The 17,998-nt window shown below is 50.6% G+C and overlaps 1 protein-coding gene across 1 annotated transcript in view; it reads left to right on the forward strand.

Moving 5' to 3' along the window:
* Positions 1-17,998, forward strand: part of HYDIN (HYDIN axonemal central pair apparatus protein) — a 216,389-nt gene that overhangs the window by 24,252 nt on the left and 174,139 nt on the right. The window contains exon 9 of the mRNA XM_056862322.1: positions 17,268-17,367. Within this exon, the coding sequence (XP_056718300.1) occupies positions 17,268-17,367 (100 nt within the window). The remainder of the gene's footprint in view (positions 1-17,267; positions 17,368-17,998) is intronic.

Consider the following 17,998-nt stretch of genomic DNA (forward strand, 5'->3'; position numbering starts at 1 on the left):
AATAAGAATATCTAGCATGTGTCTTGGGCTTTTGTTCTTCATTGCTCAAATCGCTCCACGTATGTTGTCATCTTGCTTCCCCCCCCAATCGCTCTTCTTAAAATGGTATAGAAATTGTAGGTACAAAGATTCTTCTCCTACTGCAAGCGACAGCTTTGCCTGTTTGAGGCCAGAACTGGGCCAGGGCTTGTGCTCTGACAGTGTACTCCTAAGGAGAGTTACTCCAGTCGAAGCCCATTGAAATGAATGGGTTTAGACTGAAGTAACTATCCATAGGAATGTACTGTGATTCACCATGGCTGCCTTGGCTATGCTACCCATGAATCGTAGTGGGGACTCCAAGGCCACTTCCACATCGGTGTTTTAATTGCTGCTGGTGAGGGAGCTTCCACCCGCCGCATTTTCATTGCACTTTTCTCCCTTGTTTTTGAACACTTTGCCTTTCCGCATATACATCACAGTGAACCTACACTGGCTCTCAGGGCCAAGGTCATCATGGCTGCTGTGGTGACCCACCACCTTTGTTTTGCTTCTTTTGTTTGCACTTGCATTATAGAGCTTTATTGGCTCTGTTGAAATTTGAACTGGAAGTAGATAAGTGGCAACTAACCTTTATTGAATTATGGTGCTATAATGCTGTAGAAAAACTCTCGAGTGGCTAGGGAAAAATATATGGAAAATGGCACCAATGTGGCCGTGACCTTTGCAGGGCAGGAAAATGTGCACCCTTACTGTCATATGGTACAGTAACACACTTGGGTGGGGTAAAGCAGGTTTGGGAAAACACATGACCTTTTCCACTTGGGTTATTTGGCCTGGGTTCGATGCTGTTGGGAAAAGGGGTTCTTTCCTTTTCCCCAAAAAGATTGTAGCTCATTCATGCATCTCCTGGGTTTCCTCTGCTTTCCTCTGATCTTTCCCAAACCTGCTTTGCTGTGAACATTTGGGAAACATTGTTGGAAAATCCTGGATGGTTGCTGTGTGGGCGGGATAGTTGGAGTTTTCTCAGTCCTGCCCACACACCAGCCATTTCACCCTCTCCTATTCCAGTAGTGGCCATTTCCCCACCAACTGGCCAAAGCACAGTGCAGCCTCAGGAGCTCAACACCTGCCAGCAGGGCAGCCGAGCCTGATTACTTCCCAGCCCATTGAAGCCAAAGCTTGGGAAAGCTGCCTCGCTGGATCAGCCAGTCCACTCGCTGCAAGTTCCTGCTCCTTGTCTCTGGCTCCAGCTCCTGGCAGCCAGCACCTCTCAGCACTCCCTTGCTATCTAGACGTGAGGGCGCTGCTACAGGGGAGGCCTGACTGGCCGTCCTGCAGAGCGCGCTTAAAGACCTTGCAGCGGAGTTAGCAGAGTTATTATCCATTGTTTTCATGGCCTCTTGGATTACAGGTGATGTGCCAGATGATTGGGAAAAGGTTGAATATTGTCCTGATTTTTAAAAAGGGGAGGAAGGATGATCGGGGGGGTGGGACTATAGGCTGGTCAGTTTAACCTCTGTCCCAGGGGAAACTTGGATTTTAAAAAGCGTGTGACACAGCAGCAAAGAAGGCACATTTGACTTTAGAGTGTATCAACAGATGTGTAGCGTCTAGGACATGAGATGTGATAGTATCACTGTCTGTTGCACTGGTCAGACCCCCTTTGGAGTACTGTGTGTGAGAGATCCCCCTCTCTGAGTTTGCTTCTCCAAATCAGTTGCTCAGACGTTGATACAGAAACAATCGATTTATTGAAGCCTTCAGGAGATGAGACAGGCACAGGTAGAAAGTTGCAAGTGAGGGGCTATACGGGTTTACAGAATATATTGACTCCAGGGCACTGGGGCACTGGGGTTCACACTTATTGTTATGGGAAGTTACAAGCTTGGCATAATACAAAACATCAGACAGATCCCAGGAAGTCTGGGCGGCTATCACACTTCCAAGGCCGCATCGGCCTGAGGGAGTACTGGCAGGAAGAACAGCGGGGGGGGGGAAGATACATGGGCCATCAGGCCTGGCGCCTGAGACCAGAAGGTGTGAACTGCTTTTACGAGTTCACTGATAACACAGCAGGTGATGGAAAGCAGAGACACAAAGACAGAGACCCTCACATTCTGCCCCCCTTAAGGCCCCCCCCCGGGGTCCCCGAGAGGACGAGGCTTATCGGGATAAGCAAGGTGGAATTCCCGGACTAAGCGAGGAGCCGCCATGTGGGGTGCGGCCACCCATTCGTCATGAGCGGAGCCAAGGTTTTTCCAGCGAACAAAGTAAAACAGTTTCCCTTTCTTCCATTTGGAGTCTAAAACCTTGGATATTTCCAAATGGGTGTCCCCTCCTACTACGGTAGGAATCTCGTGTGCGGGAGGGGGGTGGAACTGGGGGGCTGCCACATAGGGTTTGAGGAGGCTTATATGAAAGACTGGATGGACTCCTTTCAGAGTTTTTGGGAGGTCCAGTTCCACAGTAACCTCGTTGATTACTCTGGTAATGGGGAAAGGTCCCACATAACGGTCGCTCAGTTTTTTGCAGGGGCGAAGAGAGCGGAGGTTTTTGGTGGACAGATAGACTTGCTCCCCCACCTTGAGTTCCCATCCCGGAGACCGGTGTTTGTCTGCTTGTTCCTTGTACTTGCTTTTTGCCCTTTCCAGATTTTTGAGCAACCATGGCCAGGTGGATTTAACCACCTGAATCCACTCCTGAAGGTCAGGGGTAGACTGGAGCTCTGGCGAGACGGGGGCAGAACCGAAAGGGCCGAAATCCGTCCCGTATATAACTTGGAAGGGACTAAAGCCGGTAGAGGAATGAGGCGCATTGTTATACGCATATTCGGCAAATGGCAGCAGGTCGACCCAGTCGTCCTGGTGGAAATTTACATAGCAACGCAAATAACATTCTACCACCGCATTTACTCGTTCTGTTTGACCATCCGTTTGGGGGTGATAGGCGGAAGAAAGGCCCTGCTCTTCCACTCCCATTAACTTTAGGAAGGCCCGCCAGAATTTGGCAACAAACTGGACCCCCCGGTCGGAGAGGACCTTCCTCGGGATCGAGTGTAGCCTGAGGACGTGTGTGATGAACAGTTTAGCTAAGCCCTGGGCTGAAGGAAGGCCTGCACATGGGACGAAGTGAACCTGTTTGGAAAAGAGGTCTGTGATAACCCAAAGAACCGTTTTTCCCCGACTCGGAGGTAGGTCGGTGATAAAATCCATGGCGATGACTTCCCAGGGACGGGAGGGGCTCTCAAGCGGTTTGAGAAGCCCTGGGGGTTTTCCCATCCGTTTCTTGGCTGTGGCGCAGGTGGGGCAGCTGCGCACATACAACTCTACATCAGATCTCATACCGGGCCACCAGAATTGTCTTCGAACCAGGTGAAGCGTTTTTATGAAACCAAAATGACCCGCTAGCCTGGCACCATGTACAAGTCCCAATACTTCCTTGCGAAGAGAGGAGGGGACGTACAGTTTCCCCCCTTGCACCCACCAAGTGTTGGTACGTTCCAGACCAGTGGGGAGGAGATGATGCTCCTCCTCCTGCAAGGAGGCGTCCCGGAGTCGCTGTTGGAAGGCTTCCGGGATGCCTTTGAGTGTAGGGGGGGTCTCCGGTGGTCGGGCTTGGGACCGGGTGGTGACGGCTAAGCTAGGAACTTCCCCTCGCTGCTCGGGAGTGAACAGGGAGTCGACTGGGCGATCGAAATCGTTGCGATACTGGGGAAGTCGTGACAAAGCGTCGGCTAGGGCATTTTCTTTGCCAGGGACATGTCTGAGAGTGAACCGGAACTTAGCGAAAAATTGGGCCCACCGAACCTGTTTGGCATTGAGTTTTCTAGCCCCCTTGAGGGCCTCAAGATTCTTGTGATCGGTACACACTTCGAATGGCAGTTCGGCCCCTTCCAAGAAGTGTCGCCATATGGTAAGGGCATGTTTGACCGCTGCTGCCTCCTTCTCCCAAATGGCCCAGTTGATTTCAGACTGGGAAAACTTCTTGGAGAAGTAGGCGCATGGTCTCAACCGTCCCCCCTCATCCCTCTGCAATAGGGCCCCGCCCATGGCTACATCCGAGGCATCCACTTGCACCACAAAAGGCTTGGTGCAATCTGGGTGAGCCAAAACGGGTTCGGATGAAAAAAGTAGCTTCAAACGTTCAAAAGCTAGCTGGCACTGGGGGGACCATTGCAAACGGGCTGAGGGAAGCGCGGCGCTAGCCCCCTTGTCCTTGGTACGCAACAGGGCAGTGAGGGGAAGCGCAACTTGGGCAAAGTTAGGAATGAAGTTCCGGTAAAAATTGGCAAACCCCAAAAACTGCTGAAGTTGGCGGCGGGTAGTGGGGGGTTCCCAGTCCCGCACTGCCTGGACCTTGGCGGGGTCCATTTCCAACCCTTGGTGGGAGATCACATACCCCAGAAATGTAATGGAGGGTTGGTGGAATTCACATTTGGACACCTTAGCATACAGTTTGTGCTCCCGCAGCCGCTGGAGCACCTCTCGCACTAGGCGCACATGGTCTTCCATGGTTTCAGAGTAAATAAGGATGTCATCGAGAAATACCACCACCCCCCGAAACAGCAAATCATGCAAAACCTCATTAATTAATTGCATAAAGACACTCGGAGCCCCCGAAAGTCCGAACGGCATGACTAGGTACTCAAACATCCCAAAACAACTGGAAAAGGCCGTTTTGGGTTCGTCTCCTTCTTTGATGCGAATGCGGTGGTAGGCTTCTACCAAGTCCAGTTTGGTGAAGATTCGGCCCTCCTTTAATTGTGCTAGAAGGTCAGGAATAAGAGGGAGGGGGTAAGCATTAGACTGGGTGACTGCGTTCAGTCTGCGAAAGTCAATACACAGTCTTAAATCTCCCGTCTTTTTCTTTACAAAGAAAGCTGGGGCTGAATAAGGAGCCTTGGAGGGGCGTATGAAACCCCTCGCCAGATTGACATCCAGATAGTCTCGCAACACTGTCTTTTCACTAGGGCTCATGGGGTAAACCTTTCCCTTAGACAGTTTGCCTTCCCCTACAATCTCGATGGCACAGTCCGTTTCTCTGTGGGGAGGCAGTTCGTCGCACTCTCTAACATCAAAAACATCAGTAAATTGCGAGTACTCAGAGGGTAATTGAGGAGAGACTGGGGCGGGGGACCCTACCAGTGCGGCGGCTGGAGTCCTGAGTACCCGTTCCTTGTCATGCAACCCACAGGGGTTTTCGGGGAAGGAAAGCACCCGTTTAACCCAATCAATGGAGGGATTGTGCCCCCTTAACCAGTTCATCCCTAACACCACAGGGGTTACAATAGGGGCGATAGTGAAATACAACCGTTCCCAATGTTCCCCCACGGACATAATCACGGCTGCAGTTCTGTGGGTCACCGGGCCCCGTTTAAAGTCACTCCCGTCCATTTGGGAAAAACGGAGGGGTCCCGGAAGCCGCTTGCGCCGGACACCCAACTTCTTGGCAGTTTCCTCATTTATCATGGTGCGGGCACACCCCGAGTCGACCAACGCGGGGACCTCTAACGGGGGACCCCCTTTGGGTAGGGACAGATGGACACGCACAAATACATTGTCCTCTTGGGCGCTTACCATCGGTGGAGCTCCTTGCACAACGATAGGGACGGTCTGCTGCGGAGCCCCCTCTACAGCAGACCGACGGCGTTTTTTGCCGGCTGTTCCCACTCTTCCTCCTCGCTGGAAGAGGGGGACGGGGTAGTGGCCTCCGGGGAGCCGTCCGAATCAAAGACGGTATTTGTAATCCGGGACCCCGATGGGACCGTAGAGTCGGATGCCCCATCCTGGGGACGTGCGTGGAGAGCGGAGGGTGCGCCGGAGCGCCGGCTCAGTGGTCCACTTCTGCGGCGAGGCTGGCTGTCGGCGGCCGGTTTCGTCGGCTCGGCCTGGGTTTGGCGGGGAGGGGTCGGACGGCCTGAGCGAGAGGGGCATTGCGATGCAAAGTGACCCTTTCCCCCGCAGATCAGGCAGACGCCGGCCTCGAACCGCTTGCGGCGTTCCGCGGCCGAGAGGACCCCGCCACCCCCTTGCCGGAGTTCCCGGCCACGGTCACCCCGGGGCCTGGGGTCTCGCCCAATCCGTTGCTTGGACAAGTTCAGGAGTTGTTTGCGATTCTCGATGTCAGCAGCATGGCGAACCCAACCTTCCACATCCGGGGGGTTCCCTTGCATGAAGGCCCAATGTTGGAGGTCTGGGTTGAGACCCTCCCTGAAACATTGTACCAAGGTAGCCTCACTCCAGTCCAGAATTCGGCTAGCCAGTGACTGGAACTCACTTGCATACTGCGCCACCGACTTAGTCCCTTGGCGCAGTTGCATCAGGGAGGCTTTAGCCCGCTCACCTAGAGTCGGGTCCTCAAAACGGTTTCGGAGTGCTACCATGAACTCGTCCAGGGTTCGCAGCACCGGCGAGCGGAGTTCATACTGCAACACCATCCAGGCAGCCGCCTCCCCTTGCAGTAAGGAAGCCACGTACTGCACCCGGGACTCCTCAGAAACGAAGGTTCGGCCTTGTTCCCGCATAAAAATGTCTACTTGGACCATAAAAAAGGTCAACTGGTCTCCCGACCCGTCATACGTGACTTTCAGGTCCCGACGGGCCGGGGGGGCAGGGGTTGCGGGCGGAACTACTGGCGCCCCGTCTGGGGGAGCACCGGCTGGAGGTTGCAATTTCAGCGCATCTAGGGTCGTGGCCATCTCACCCATTACGCGTTGCATGATCTCCATCTGCTCCTGCATAGCCCGGCGGTCTTCCTGCCACTGTTTTCGTTCTTCCTCCATGAGGGCCTCTTTGCGGGCCGGGTCCCCTTCGAGTCCCGTGCTGGGGAAGGCCAACCGGCGATCCTTCGCCGCAGTCCGCGAGAGCGACCAGCCCTTGGGAGAGTCCAGCCAATAAGTGAGCCCCCGGGGACGTCCGTCCCGATCTTGGTCGGGGGCGCGACCCTTCGGTTTCTTTGGCTTGGCTCCCTCCACTTTAGGGTCCGGCTTCTCCGGCTCGTCCGGTTCCTTGGGGGCATCGGGGTTAGGGGTGGTGTCCTCGTCGGCTGACATTCTGTCCAAAGCGGTACAGCTGCAGTCCGAGAGGCAAGGACTTGCAACTTAATGTGAGAGATCCCCCTCTCTGAGTTTGCTTCTCCAAATCAGTTGCTCAGACGTTGATACAGAAACAATCGATTTATTGAAGCCTTCAGGAGATGAGACAGGCACAGGTAGAAAGTTGCAAGTGAGGGGCTATACGGGTTTACAGAATATATTGACTCCAGGGCACTGGGGCACTGGGGTTCACACTTATTGTTATGGGAAGTTACAAGCTTGGCATAATACAAAACATCAGACAGATCCCAGGAAGTCTGGGCGGCTATCACACTTCCAAGGCCGCATCGGCCTGAGGGAGTACTGGCAGGAAGAACAGCGGGGGGGGGGAAGATACATGGGCCATCAGGCCTGGCGCCTGAGACCAGAAGGTGTGAACTGCTTTTACGAGTTCACTGATAACACAGCAGGTGATGGAAAGCAGAGACACAAAGACAGAGACCCTCACACTGTGCCCAGTTCTGGAGGCCTTTTAATAGGAAGGACACAAGAACTTTAGAGTGGGTGCAGAGGAGAGCAACAGGGGTGATTAGGGGTTTGGAAATTAAACCTTAGGAAGAAAAGCTGCAGGAATTTGGAATGTTCAGCCTGGAGAAGAGGATGTTGAGGGGGGGGGTATGATTACTCTGTTTGAAGGGCTGTCGTTTAGAGGAGGATAGGGCGCTCTTTCAGTTGTTAGCGGAGGATAGGACTCGTAATAAGGGGTTTAAATTACACGTAAGGAGATATTGGCGGGATATTATGAAAAACCTTTTAACAATAATGGCAGTTCAGTGGAGAATCACTTGCCCAGGGATGTTGTGGGTTTTCTCTCCTTGGAGGTGTTTAAGCAGAGATTGGACATTTATTTGTCAGGGATACTTTAGATCATCCTACATGGTGCAGGAGGTTGAAATTGAATGGTCTTTTACACCCCTTCCAGCTTTTCAGTTTTATCATTCTATGGTTGATTTGTTGCATTAGGATCTGGGAGACTCTTAGGAAGCTCAGTGGGTAACGCTGGGTCAGTCTCTCAACCTAACCTACCTCATAGGGTAGTTGTAAGGATGAAACGAGGGAAGGGGGAATCATGTATGCTGTCCAGAGCTCCTTGGAGGAAGGGCAGAATAAAATGGTGCTAGAAAGGAAATGAGGACAGCTATTGCCTAGCAGCAGCCAAGACTATATTTATGCATTTAACAGGAAAATCCCTTTTTTTAAAAAAAAGGCTGCATCCAAGATTAACTGTTTGCTAGTCTTCTGCTGCTACCTCAGTGACCCTCCAGAGATCTGCACACTAGCTGGAGTTACACAGCAAAAAAAAAAAAAAGCTGTGCTAGTAAAGAAAGCAGTTTCTGATTTACAAATCTAAGCTCTTTGGTCTGATCTTCTTGTGCCTTGCAAGGAGTAGCAGCAGCACGGGATCCCGATGCTATAGAGTTAAAAATCAAGGAAGCCAACTTTTTTGTAAAAAAACCAAAAAACAGTAGGCATGTTTGCATAAATAAAAGCCCAAACAGATTGAGCAGCTTTCCAAGCCCATGGGAAATAAATGGTTATGCAACTCTGATGTTCCGAGTGCATCTCAAATTTAGCTTGCTTTCAGGGTGGGGTTTTTGTGTGTGGTTTTTTGTTGTTGCAAAGGCAGCCTTGGTGTATCAGCAGAAAGAGGCTGTGGGGGAAGCCCAGGTGGCTGAGAGAGGACAGAGCTCTGGCTCTTGAACGGCAGAGTCACTTTGACTCCTGTTAGCATCATCTTGTGCCATTAGCAGCGAATCACACTGCAGACATGTTCAAGCTGACTCCTTGGAAATGGAAACCAGAAGCGATAGAAGGGAAAGAGCTGTGCTGCTGTCGCAGCACCCTTGACAAGAAGCAGCTGCCTTCTCATTGCTCATCATTGACGCTCCAGCTTTCCCTTGTTCGTACGCTTCTCGATCCAGTTTCACTTCGTGCTAGTGGGGGAAAGAAAGGCCAAAAGGAGCATTGGTGTGGTAGCCACAGACAGGGGTGCATTTGGAAGAGAAGCCTGTTTACTCCAGCATGGTGCCGTGGCTTGGAGCAGTGGAGTCTGATCTGGAGAACCGGGTTTGATTCCCCACTCCTCCACATGAGCGGCGGAGGCTAATCTGGTAAACTGGATTTGTTTCCCCACTCCTACACATAAGGCCAGCTGGGCGACCTTGGGCTAGTCACAGCTCTCTCAGCCCCACCTACCTCACAGGGTGTCTGTTGTGGGGAGGGGAAGGGAAGGTGATTGTAAGCTGGTTTGAGTCTCCCTTAAGTGGTAGAGAAAGTCGGCATATAAAAAACAACAATTCTTCTTCTTCTTACAACCAAGTGGCATAGGAAAGCCATGGTTGGATCTGTAACTGAGATCCCAGCCTCCAGGCATGTGCAGAGTGCTTTCCGGTTCAAATTTCTGCATTCCCTGGCCCAACCAAACATCTAAACATCTTTAAATACTATATGCTGCCACCCTTTCAGCTGCTTGTTACATGGCTGAAGTCACCAGTATCGATATTAAAGGCTTCCAAACCCTCCTGTTCAATTCCATTCGTAAAAGGGGACTACAACAGCCGTGCCGTATTAATGGGGATCAAACCTCACTAGCAAGACTACAGCAGTCTTAATGTAGGTAGGCATAATGATAGCCCACAGGCACTTTCTTGTATTGAAAAATAAAAGCTGTTTGTAACCAAAAGGGGCGGGGATCAGAAATTTAGACACCATTGTAGAAGGCAGGACACTGAAAGCATTTTAAAAAATGGCAAAAGGTAATGGAGAAACCAGACATTCTAAACTGTGGCCATCTATAAATCCAGGCAAGGCTCAGTCTTACCCTGTGTAAGCATCGGGTCATTAGTGACCCATGGGGTGACATCACATCCCGATGTTTACTAGGAGGACTACGTTTACAGGGTGGTTTGCCATTGCCTTCCCCAGTCGTGTACACTTTACCCCCAACAAGCTGGGTTCTCATTTTACCAACCTCGGAAGGATGGAAGGCTGAGTCAGCCTTGAGCCGGCTACCTGGAACTGACTTCCGTTGGGATCAAACTCAGGTTGTGAGCAGAGCTTCTGACTGCAGTATTGCAGCTTACCACTCTGTGCCACGGGGCTCTTCAGTCTTACTTACCAATTAGTTTATTCTCATCTAATTTCTCAGGAATCATTTGTCGGTCAAGTTAAGCTCAATGACACGAAAAGTATTTTTGCTATGGAGGAGAAGTCTTGTGGTCAGCAAGTTAGGCACTAATTCTGGATCACGTGCTGCCTCTTGCCCTCCCCTTCCCCTTCCAAAGACCTGCATCTGGCTCTCTCTGCCCCCCACCCCCTGCTCTTGCAGCACATTGCACTTCCAGCTCCTCTCAGCAGTGGGGTTGGACCATCACGTCCCTCGTAATTCTGTCATGAAACTGCTGGGCTTGGAGTTCCTGAAATTCCCACATCAGCTAAAACTAACCATCTAGAAAGCCATCGTTAGCAAATACATATTCATCAGGACAAGCTCCTTTTTAAATTTTCTTCCTCTTCTGCATATTCTTGCTGTGTTTTTTTTCCCCTTATAAATTTTTGTTCCCCTTTGTTAGCTCAAGATGCATTGCACCTGTCAGGCCACTGACAAACCAGCCCAGCACATCGGGAGAATGGGCTGTAAGGCGCTAGGGGCACTGGGCAGACCTGGCTTGGAGGGGTTTGCATGGAGCAGACAAGACTCAATCAGCCAGGTTTCCTGACAGCTCTATCTTTAGCCAGCTGGGATCACTTGAGTGTGTTCCTCTAATTCCCTTGGTGGGGGGAGAGGGAGTCCAAAAGGCAGAGAGGAGAAGCAGCAGATGGTGGAAAAGAGGAACAAGGAAGACCGTCACCTTCATGCTCTGGTTACAGGCTCTGCTCGGCACTTGGCTGGCCGCATTCGATAGGGAACACTGGGCCGGGTGGAACGGGGGTTAGTGCAAAAGAGATTCTTCTTGTCTGGGAGGAAGCATGAAAGTACCAGCTTGTTCAGCATAAAAATTCTCCTCAGTCCTGATTTCAGTAGGGTTGCCAACCTCCAGGTGGAGCCTGAAGTTCTCCTGAAATTACAACTGATCTCCGAGGGATAGAGATCAGGCCCCTGAGAAAATGGCAGCTTCTATGATACACCATAGATTATGGGTGAAACTCCTCCTCAAATTCTCCCCTCTACACGCATGGCCCCAAATATCCAGGAAGTTCCCCAGGCTGGAGTTGGCTACCCTAGTCCTGAGACCACCTGCAGATGGAATGTATGAGAGTCTGACCTCTAGTCCAGCTAGTTGAGTCTGGTCTGCTCTGATTGGCTGAAGCTTTCTCAAGGTTTCTGGCCAAGAAAAGTCTGTCTCTGTACTGGATAAGGAGCCCCGTGGCGCAGAGTAGTAAGCTACAGTACTGCAGTCCAAGCTCTGCTCATGACCTGAGTTCGATCCCAACGGAAATTGGTTTCAGGTAGCTGGCTCAAGGTTGACTCAGCCTCCCATTCGGTAAAATGAGTACCCAGCTTGCTGGGGGTAAAGGGAAGATGACTGGGGAAGACACTGGCAAACCACCCCATAAAACAAAAGTCTGCCTAGTAAACGTCAGGATGTGATGTCACCCCATGGGGGACCTTTACCTTTATACTGGATGAGAGATTTCTAACTAGAAAAGCCAGGAATTAAACATGGGACCATCTGCTGGCAGGGAGGAAGCTGGGAAGGTCCTGCTAGCTTTCTAGTCAGCAGCTGAACACCACCTGGGCTCAGCTTGTTTTCTTCTCTGCTTGCAGGAACATTGCCTGGTGTGATCCCTTGGGCAGGAGCAAAAGGGCCCTTGGCCCTAGGCTTGCAGCCCAGTGAACCAGGACATAGCCAGGATTTGTTTTTCTTTATTTAAATTATATTGGGGGGGAAGCATTTGTTTTGAGTTTTGGAATCTCTGGAAGCTTATTTGGATCCCTCTTGAGGAAAAAAAAAGGCATAGAAATAGGCCAAAGAAATAAACAGAGGTAATGAATGTGCTGTACTACCGGGGTTGCCATCCTGGCGCTCTCCTGGAATTACAACTGGCATGCTGTCTACAGAGATTGTTTCCCCAGGAGAAGTTGGCATGATATTCTACTGCGCTTCCTCCCCAGGCTCCACTCCCAAATTTGCAAGAATTTCCAAAGCTGGCGTTGGCAGCCCTACCTACTACTGTGCTCCGGAGCTGAGGTTCAGTTGTATCCCCTCTCTCCGAGATCTATATACGCAAGGGAATAATAAAGAACTGGTGGGAAAGAATGTCCAGAGATTTAGAGTACAGGGCCATTAGTATGTAGATAACATCCAGTTCTTTACCCCCCCCCCCCCGCCAGCATGGTGTAGTGGTTAAGAACGGTGGACTCTGATCTGGAGAACAGGGTTTGATTCCCCACTCCTCCACGCAAAGCCAGCTGGGTGACCTTGGGTTAGTCACAGCTCTCTTAGAGCTCTCTCAGCCCCACCTACCTCACAGGGTGTCTGTTGTGGGGAAGGGAAGGAGATTGCAAGCCAGTTTGATTCTTCTTTAAGTGGTAGAGAAAGTTGGCATATAAAAACCCAACTCTTGTTCTTCCCAGAAAGGGTTGCCTGGAATTGTTCCCTGGAATCAGTTATGGACTGGTTGAAGGATAACAAGCTAAAGCTTAGATCAGATAAGATAAGTGGAGTCACTAGTTATTGTTAGATTTGAGATGGAGATGCACTCTCCCTTTTAAAAAAAACTGGTAAGAAGCTTGGGAATTCCTGGCAGTGCTCTTGGATGCTCAGGGTACCAGCAGTGGCTAGGAGCATTTTTGCCCAGCTTTGATTAGTGTGCCAGCCTGCATCCTTCCTTGGAGGAGGTAATTTAGGTCACTGTCACACATGTCTTGGCAACATCTAGATTGGATTATTGTCATGGCCCAAGCTAGCCTGATTTTGTGTGATCCTGGAAGCTAAGCAGGGTCAGCCCTGGTTACTACTTGGATGGGAGACCACCAAGGAATACTGGGGCCACTATGCAGAGGAAGGCAATGGTCTCTTGCCTTGAAAACCCTACTGGGTTGCCATAAGTCGGCTGAGTCTTAACGGTACGTTACACACTCTTGACCTGTTTTTCACACTGCCTTTGAAAAAGGTTTGGAAATTGCGGTTGATATAGGAGTGGTGGCCTCTGTCTGGTGCATGACCAGTAGCTTTGAGAGTTGACCACGCTCCCCAATAGAGGACTCTGCTTGGGTAGCTTTGGCCCCCACTGGCCTGGGATAGGCCAACCCAGGAGGGGGGTTGGACATCACCACGGGGGGCCTCTGCTCAGTGGCCTTGGCCTCCACTGAGCTCGGATATAGGCCTACCCAGGTGATGGTGACGCGGTTGATATAGAATATGGCTTGGGGGGAGGCTGTTCTTTTTCTTATCATATGATGCCTCTGTTATATTCTTTTTAATTGATTTACAGTGTGTTTCTGAATCCAGTTCAAAGTGCTGTTTTTGACCTTTAAAGCCCTAAGCAGTTTAGACCCTGATATCTCAAAGCTTGCCTCATCTGATATGACCCTACCTGCATATTCAGGTCATCAGCAAAAACCTTCTTTATGTCCCACCATTTACGGAAGTGGGTGGGTCCTTGGGATAGCGCTATTCTCCCCCCCCCATTTGAGAATTCCCTCCCATGGGAGACCCATTCAACTCCTCCTTGCTTCAGCTTTGATTTAACTCACAAAGCCATCCTAAGAAGAGTTTTACCCTTCTGGGGCTGTCCTGGATTCCGCAGTACGACTGCAAGGTTGAGCGGCCGGTAGGATCCCTCTTTACCCCGGAGCACCTAGGCTTGGTCCCGGGGGGGGGGGGCAAGCGCAGGGGTACTGACCAGAGCCCAAGCCCGGGCAGCGGCGACTCTGCCGGACCCGGTCCCCTCACAGGACGAGGCAGACCTTACCCCCCGATACCTGGCAGTCCCGGGGGATCTTCCCGAAGCTGTGCAAAAAAGGTGGGTTGGGGCTCTCCAAGAGGAGCGGGGGAAAAATCCCTCCCTTCCGAGGATGGGGAGGACGAAGGACCCCCTTAAGGATAAGACCTAGGTCCCCCAGAAACTGCGGTGTGATGTGTTGGAATGGAGCCACAGTTCCAAGACGGGGGGCCATTTTGGCTTCGTAAAGACTTTGCACCTGGTGAGACGACCTTCCTGGTGGCCGGGGATGCACCTGGACATTGATAAATTCATTAAATCTTGCCCGGTGTGTGCTACTAATAAACGCCTGATGGGGAAGTCCCCCGGATTGTTTAAGCCCCTAGAGACTCCGGGGACACCCTGGCAGGTGATTGGAATAAACTTCATCACCGACCTCCCGCTTAGTCAGGGGAAGTCGGTTCTTTGGGTGGTCACGGACCTCTTCTCTAAGCAAGTCCACTTTATACCATGCGAGGGGATGCCTTCAGCCCACAAATTGGCTTGCCTGTTTGTACACCAGATTTTCCGTCTACATGGGTTTCCACGGAAGATCGTGAGCGACAGGGGGTCAGTGTTCGTGTTGAAATTTTGGAAAGCTTTCCTAGGATTGGTGGGAGTACAACAGGGTTTATCGTCGGCCTATCACCCGCAGACTGATGGTCAGACGGAAAGGGTGAATGCGGTGGTGGAATGCTACTTGCGTTGTTCTGTAAACTACCACCAAGACAATTGGGTTGACCTACTGCCGCTGGCTGAGTATGCATACAACAATTCGGTACCCTCAGCTACAGGTTTGAGTCCGTTCAAGGCAGTTTATGGAGTGGAATTCGATCCCTTGGGGGCAGTTGATCCCCTGCCGGGGGGGAATCCCCCGGAAGTGGCTGCATGGGCTAACACAGTAAGGAATACTTGGCCCCGGTTGGTGCAGCAGTTGGAACAGGCGGAAGAGAGATACACAGTGCAGGCGGATAAACACAGAGCTCCACAATGGGACCTTAGGGTCGGGGAAAAGTCTATCTCTCCACAAAAAATCTCAGGTTCTTATGTCCGTGTAAGAAACTGTGTCAAAAGTATGTGGGACCGTTCCCAATCTCCCGGGTTATCAATGAAGTCACGGTAGAGTTGGATCTGCCTAAAACCTTGCAGGGGTACACCCGGTATTCCACGTGAGTTTGTTGAAACCCTTTGTGCTGGCCCCCGAGTGGCACCCCGAACCCGCTGCGGCAACCCCAATCATGGTTCAAGGGGAACAGCATTTCGAAATCTCCAAGGTCTTAGATTCCAGGGCACGGAGAGGCCAGCTGGAATACCTGGTACACTGGAAACATCTGAACTCTAGCCATGACGAATGGGTGTCCGCTGTACATGTGAATGCCCCCACCCTGATAGCTGAATTCCACCGTAATTATCCCACCAGACCGAGAGATCCCGGGGAGGGGTCTTTGGGGAGGCGAAATGTCAGCTAAGGCTTCCTGGCTTTCGGCCTCTGCCCATCCCCCACCCGGCATCTACACCTCAATGGAGACCTGCCCAGCTAATCGTTACTGAGTCACCAGGGCTCGCGGAACAATGCCTGGGAGCCCTGGCAATCACCTAGCTATTTCACACATTGGTTTCATGTATGGTTTCTCCTATGAATAGTTACTGGCTGTTACCTTCTGTATTGTTTCCTTACACCTAAACCATCAAGGCAACTCTTGTCTCAACTCGCACCTTTTGTATTATGTCCTGAAACTAATCAATCCTATTGTATGAATCCTTTAAATGTACCGGTGTTTCCCCGTGTCTGCATTCTAGCCTTTTGTCTCAACGGACCTACTGAACCCGCTGGCTTTTTCTAATAAAACTTTTTAACTCACGATTATGTCTGGAGTAAAGTTCCTTAGGAGAGAAATGCAACGAGGTACTGAAGTTTCACACCTCCTCAGTGAAGTCAGTGGGCTTTAGAAGGGTGAATCTCTGCATAGGATGGCACTGTCAGTAACTTAACCTTCCTTTGCTGTGCCTCCATTGATGTGTTTGCTGTGTTTGTTTTAGTCACTGCCACTTTATTGTGTGTGTGTGTGTGTTAAGGGCTGTCAAGTCACTTCCGACTCATGGCTACCCTATGAATCAATGTTCTCCAAATGTCCTATTGTTAACAGCCTTGCTTAGGTCTTGCAAAGTGAGGACCATGGCTTCCTTTGTAGAGTCAATCCATCTCATGTTGGGACTTCCCCTTTTCCTGCTGCCTTCAACTTTTCCTAGCATTGTTTTCTTTACCAATGACTACTATCTTCTCATATTGTGACGAAAGTTGGATAGTCTCAGTTTAGTCATTTTAGCTTCTAGGGACAGTTCAGGCCGTTCTATTACGTGCTCGTTAATTATATCTACTTTTTATTTCTGCTTTATAAGTTTTTATTTGGTTAGTGATAACCTCAGTTTAGTCATTTTAGCTTCTAGGGACAGTTCAGGCCATTCTATTAGGTGTTTGTTAATTATATGTGCACTTTTAATTTCTGCTTTGTTGTTTGTAGGTATACAGTTAGCCAGCAAGAGTGGGGCAGGGAGGGGGTAGCGACAGCAGGTTGGAAAGGTGGGTTAGGAATGTTTTCATAAGCAAATGGATCACAATCAGATTGGAAAGCAGTGTCTGGTGATACTCCGCAGAAATCAGCGTTACTGTGCAACATCTCTGTCAAAAGATTTTGACGTAGGAGTAGAGAACACGATTTTCAGATTTGTTGGTGGTACAAGACAGGGAGGGCTTACAAATGGTTTAGGGTCTCACCTGGTAGGCGGGACCAGCATGACATTGAGCAAGAATGCATGTCTAATGTTGTACATGTTAAAGAAGAAATAAAGGCACCAGTGTAAAATTGCCCCAGAGTCTGTGTACTGCCACCACCCAGCATTTTAGCAATTCTCAATTTTTTAAAAAACTGACAAAAACCTTTGGTTGGGGTGATGGAGCAGTGGGGGCTGTGGCGAGGGAAATAGTGCTGATGTAGGTGGGATCCGCAAAAATGGACGCCTTCCCATCCACCAAGGCGTCCAAAGGGGCTTTGACTATGATCTTTCAATTCAGGTTTGGGAAAGATTGCAGCAAAGCAGGGAAATGCGGAAACAGGACAAACAGAGGATGGTGTCATGCGGGTGCTCCCACAAACTGTGTTGCTGTAAGAAGACTTGGTTTTCAGGAGGAGGAAAGGACAGTGCTTGAAAACCTTTGAAGACACTGGATGCACTTACACATTTTTTTTCTTCCCTTTGCCATTAGCAGGGAGATGTCTGGCCCAATTCCACAACTGAAGTTAGTGTGATCTTCAGGCCTCAAGAAGCTGGGATTTATCATCGCACCGTGTACTGTGATATCTCAGGTATTACATGCCCACCTCACACAACCCGTGGGGATTTCTTCTGAGTTTCTGCCTTTGGAGACCACCTTTGTGACGAGATTCTAGCACGTCCCCTTCTCTCTCAGTGATGCCAGATTCCTGCCGACTTCATGGGGGTGGGGATAAATGGGGCAGGAGCCCTGTCTGGAGTGCATTTCCACTGTTCGGAGTATTTGGGGTTGTTCTTTGCAGAGTCTTGGGAACTGGGCTGGTGTTGGGGTGGCAAGATGTTTTCTTTGTCACCTGCCCATTTGGGAGAGGCATCAAGTGGCAATGGAATCACAGCCTACATGGGCCCATCATGAATGATCCCTCCCTCTATCAGGCAGGCTTTCCCAGACAAGTGGCAAACAGGGAGGGAAAGCCCCTGTTTACTGCCTCTAATTTTTCAGTAGGGAAAACTGAGATGGATTCTTTGACAGATGCCATTAGGCTTCTTAGGGAGCTTTGGACACAGCAGGGATGGATGGATGTTATCCCGGAGGTTCCTCAGCTGGTGGCTGCAATGCCAGTAAACATGAAGGCCTTATAAATTATAAGCATCTGGATGCAATGAAGCCCCAATGGCCAAGAACCAATGTGGTGTAGTGGTTAAGAGTGGTGTTTTGGAGCG

This window comes from Euleptes europaea, chromosome 17, assembly GCF_029931775.1.
Source record: "Euleptes europaea isolate rEulEur1 chromosome 17, rEulEur1.hap1, whole genome shotgun sequence".
Taxonomy (NCBI): domain Eukaryota; kingdom Metazoa; phylum Chordata; class Lepidosauria; order Squamata; family Sphaerodactylidae; genus Euleptes; species Euleptes europaea.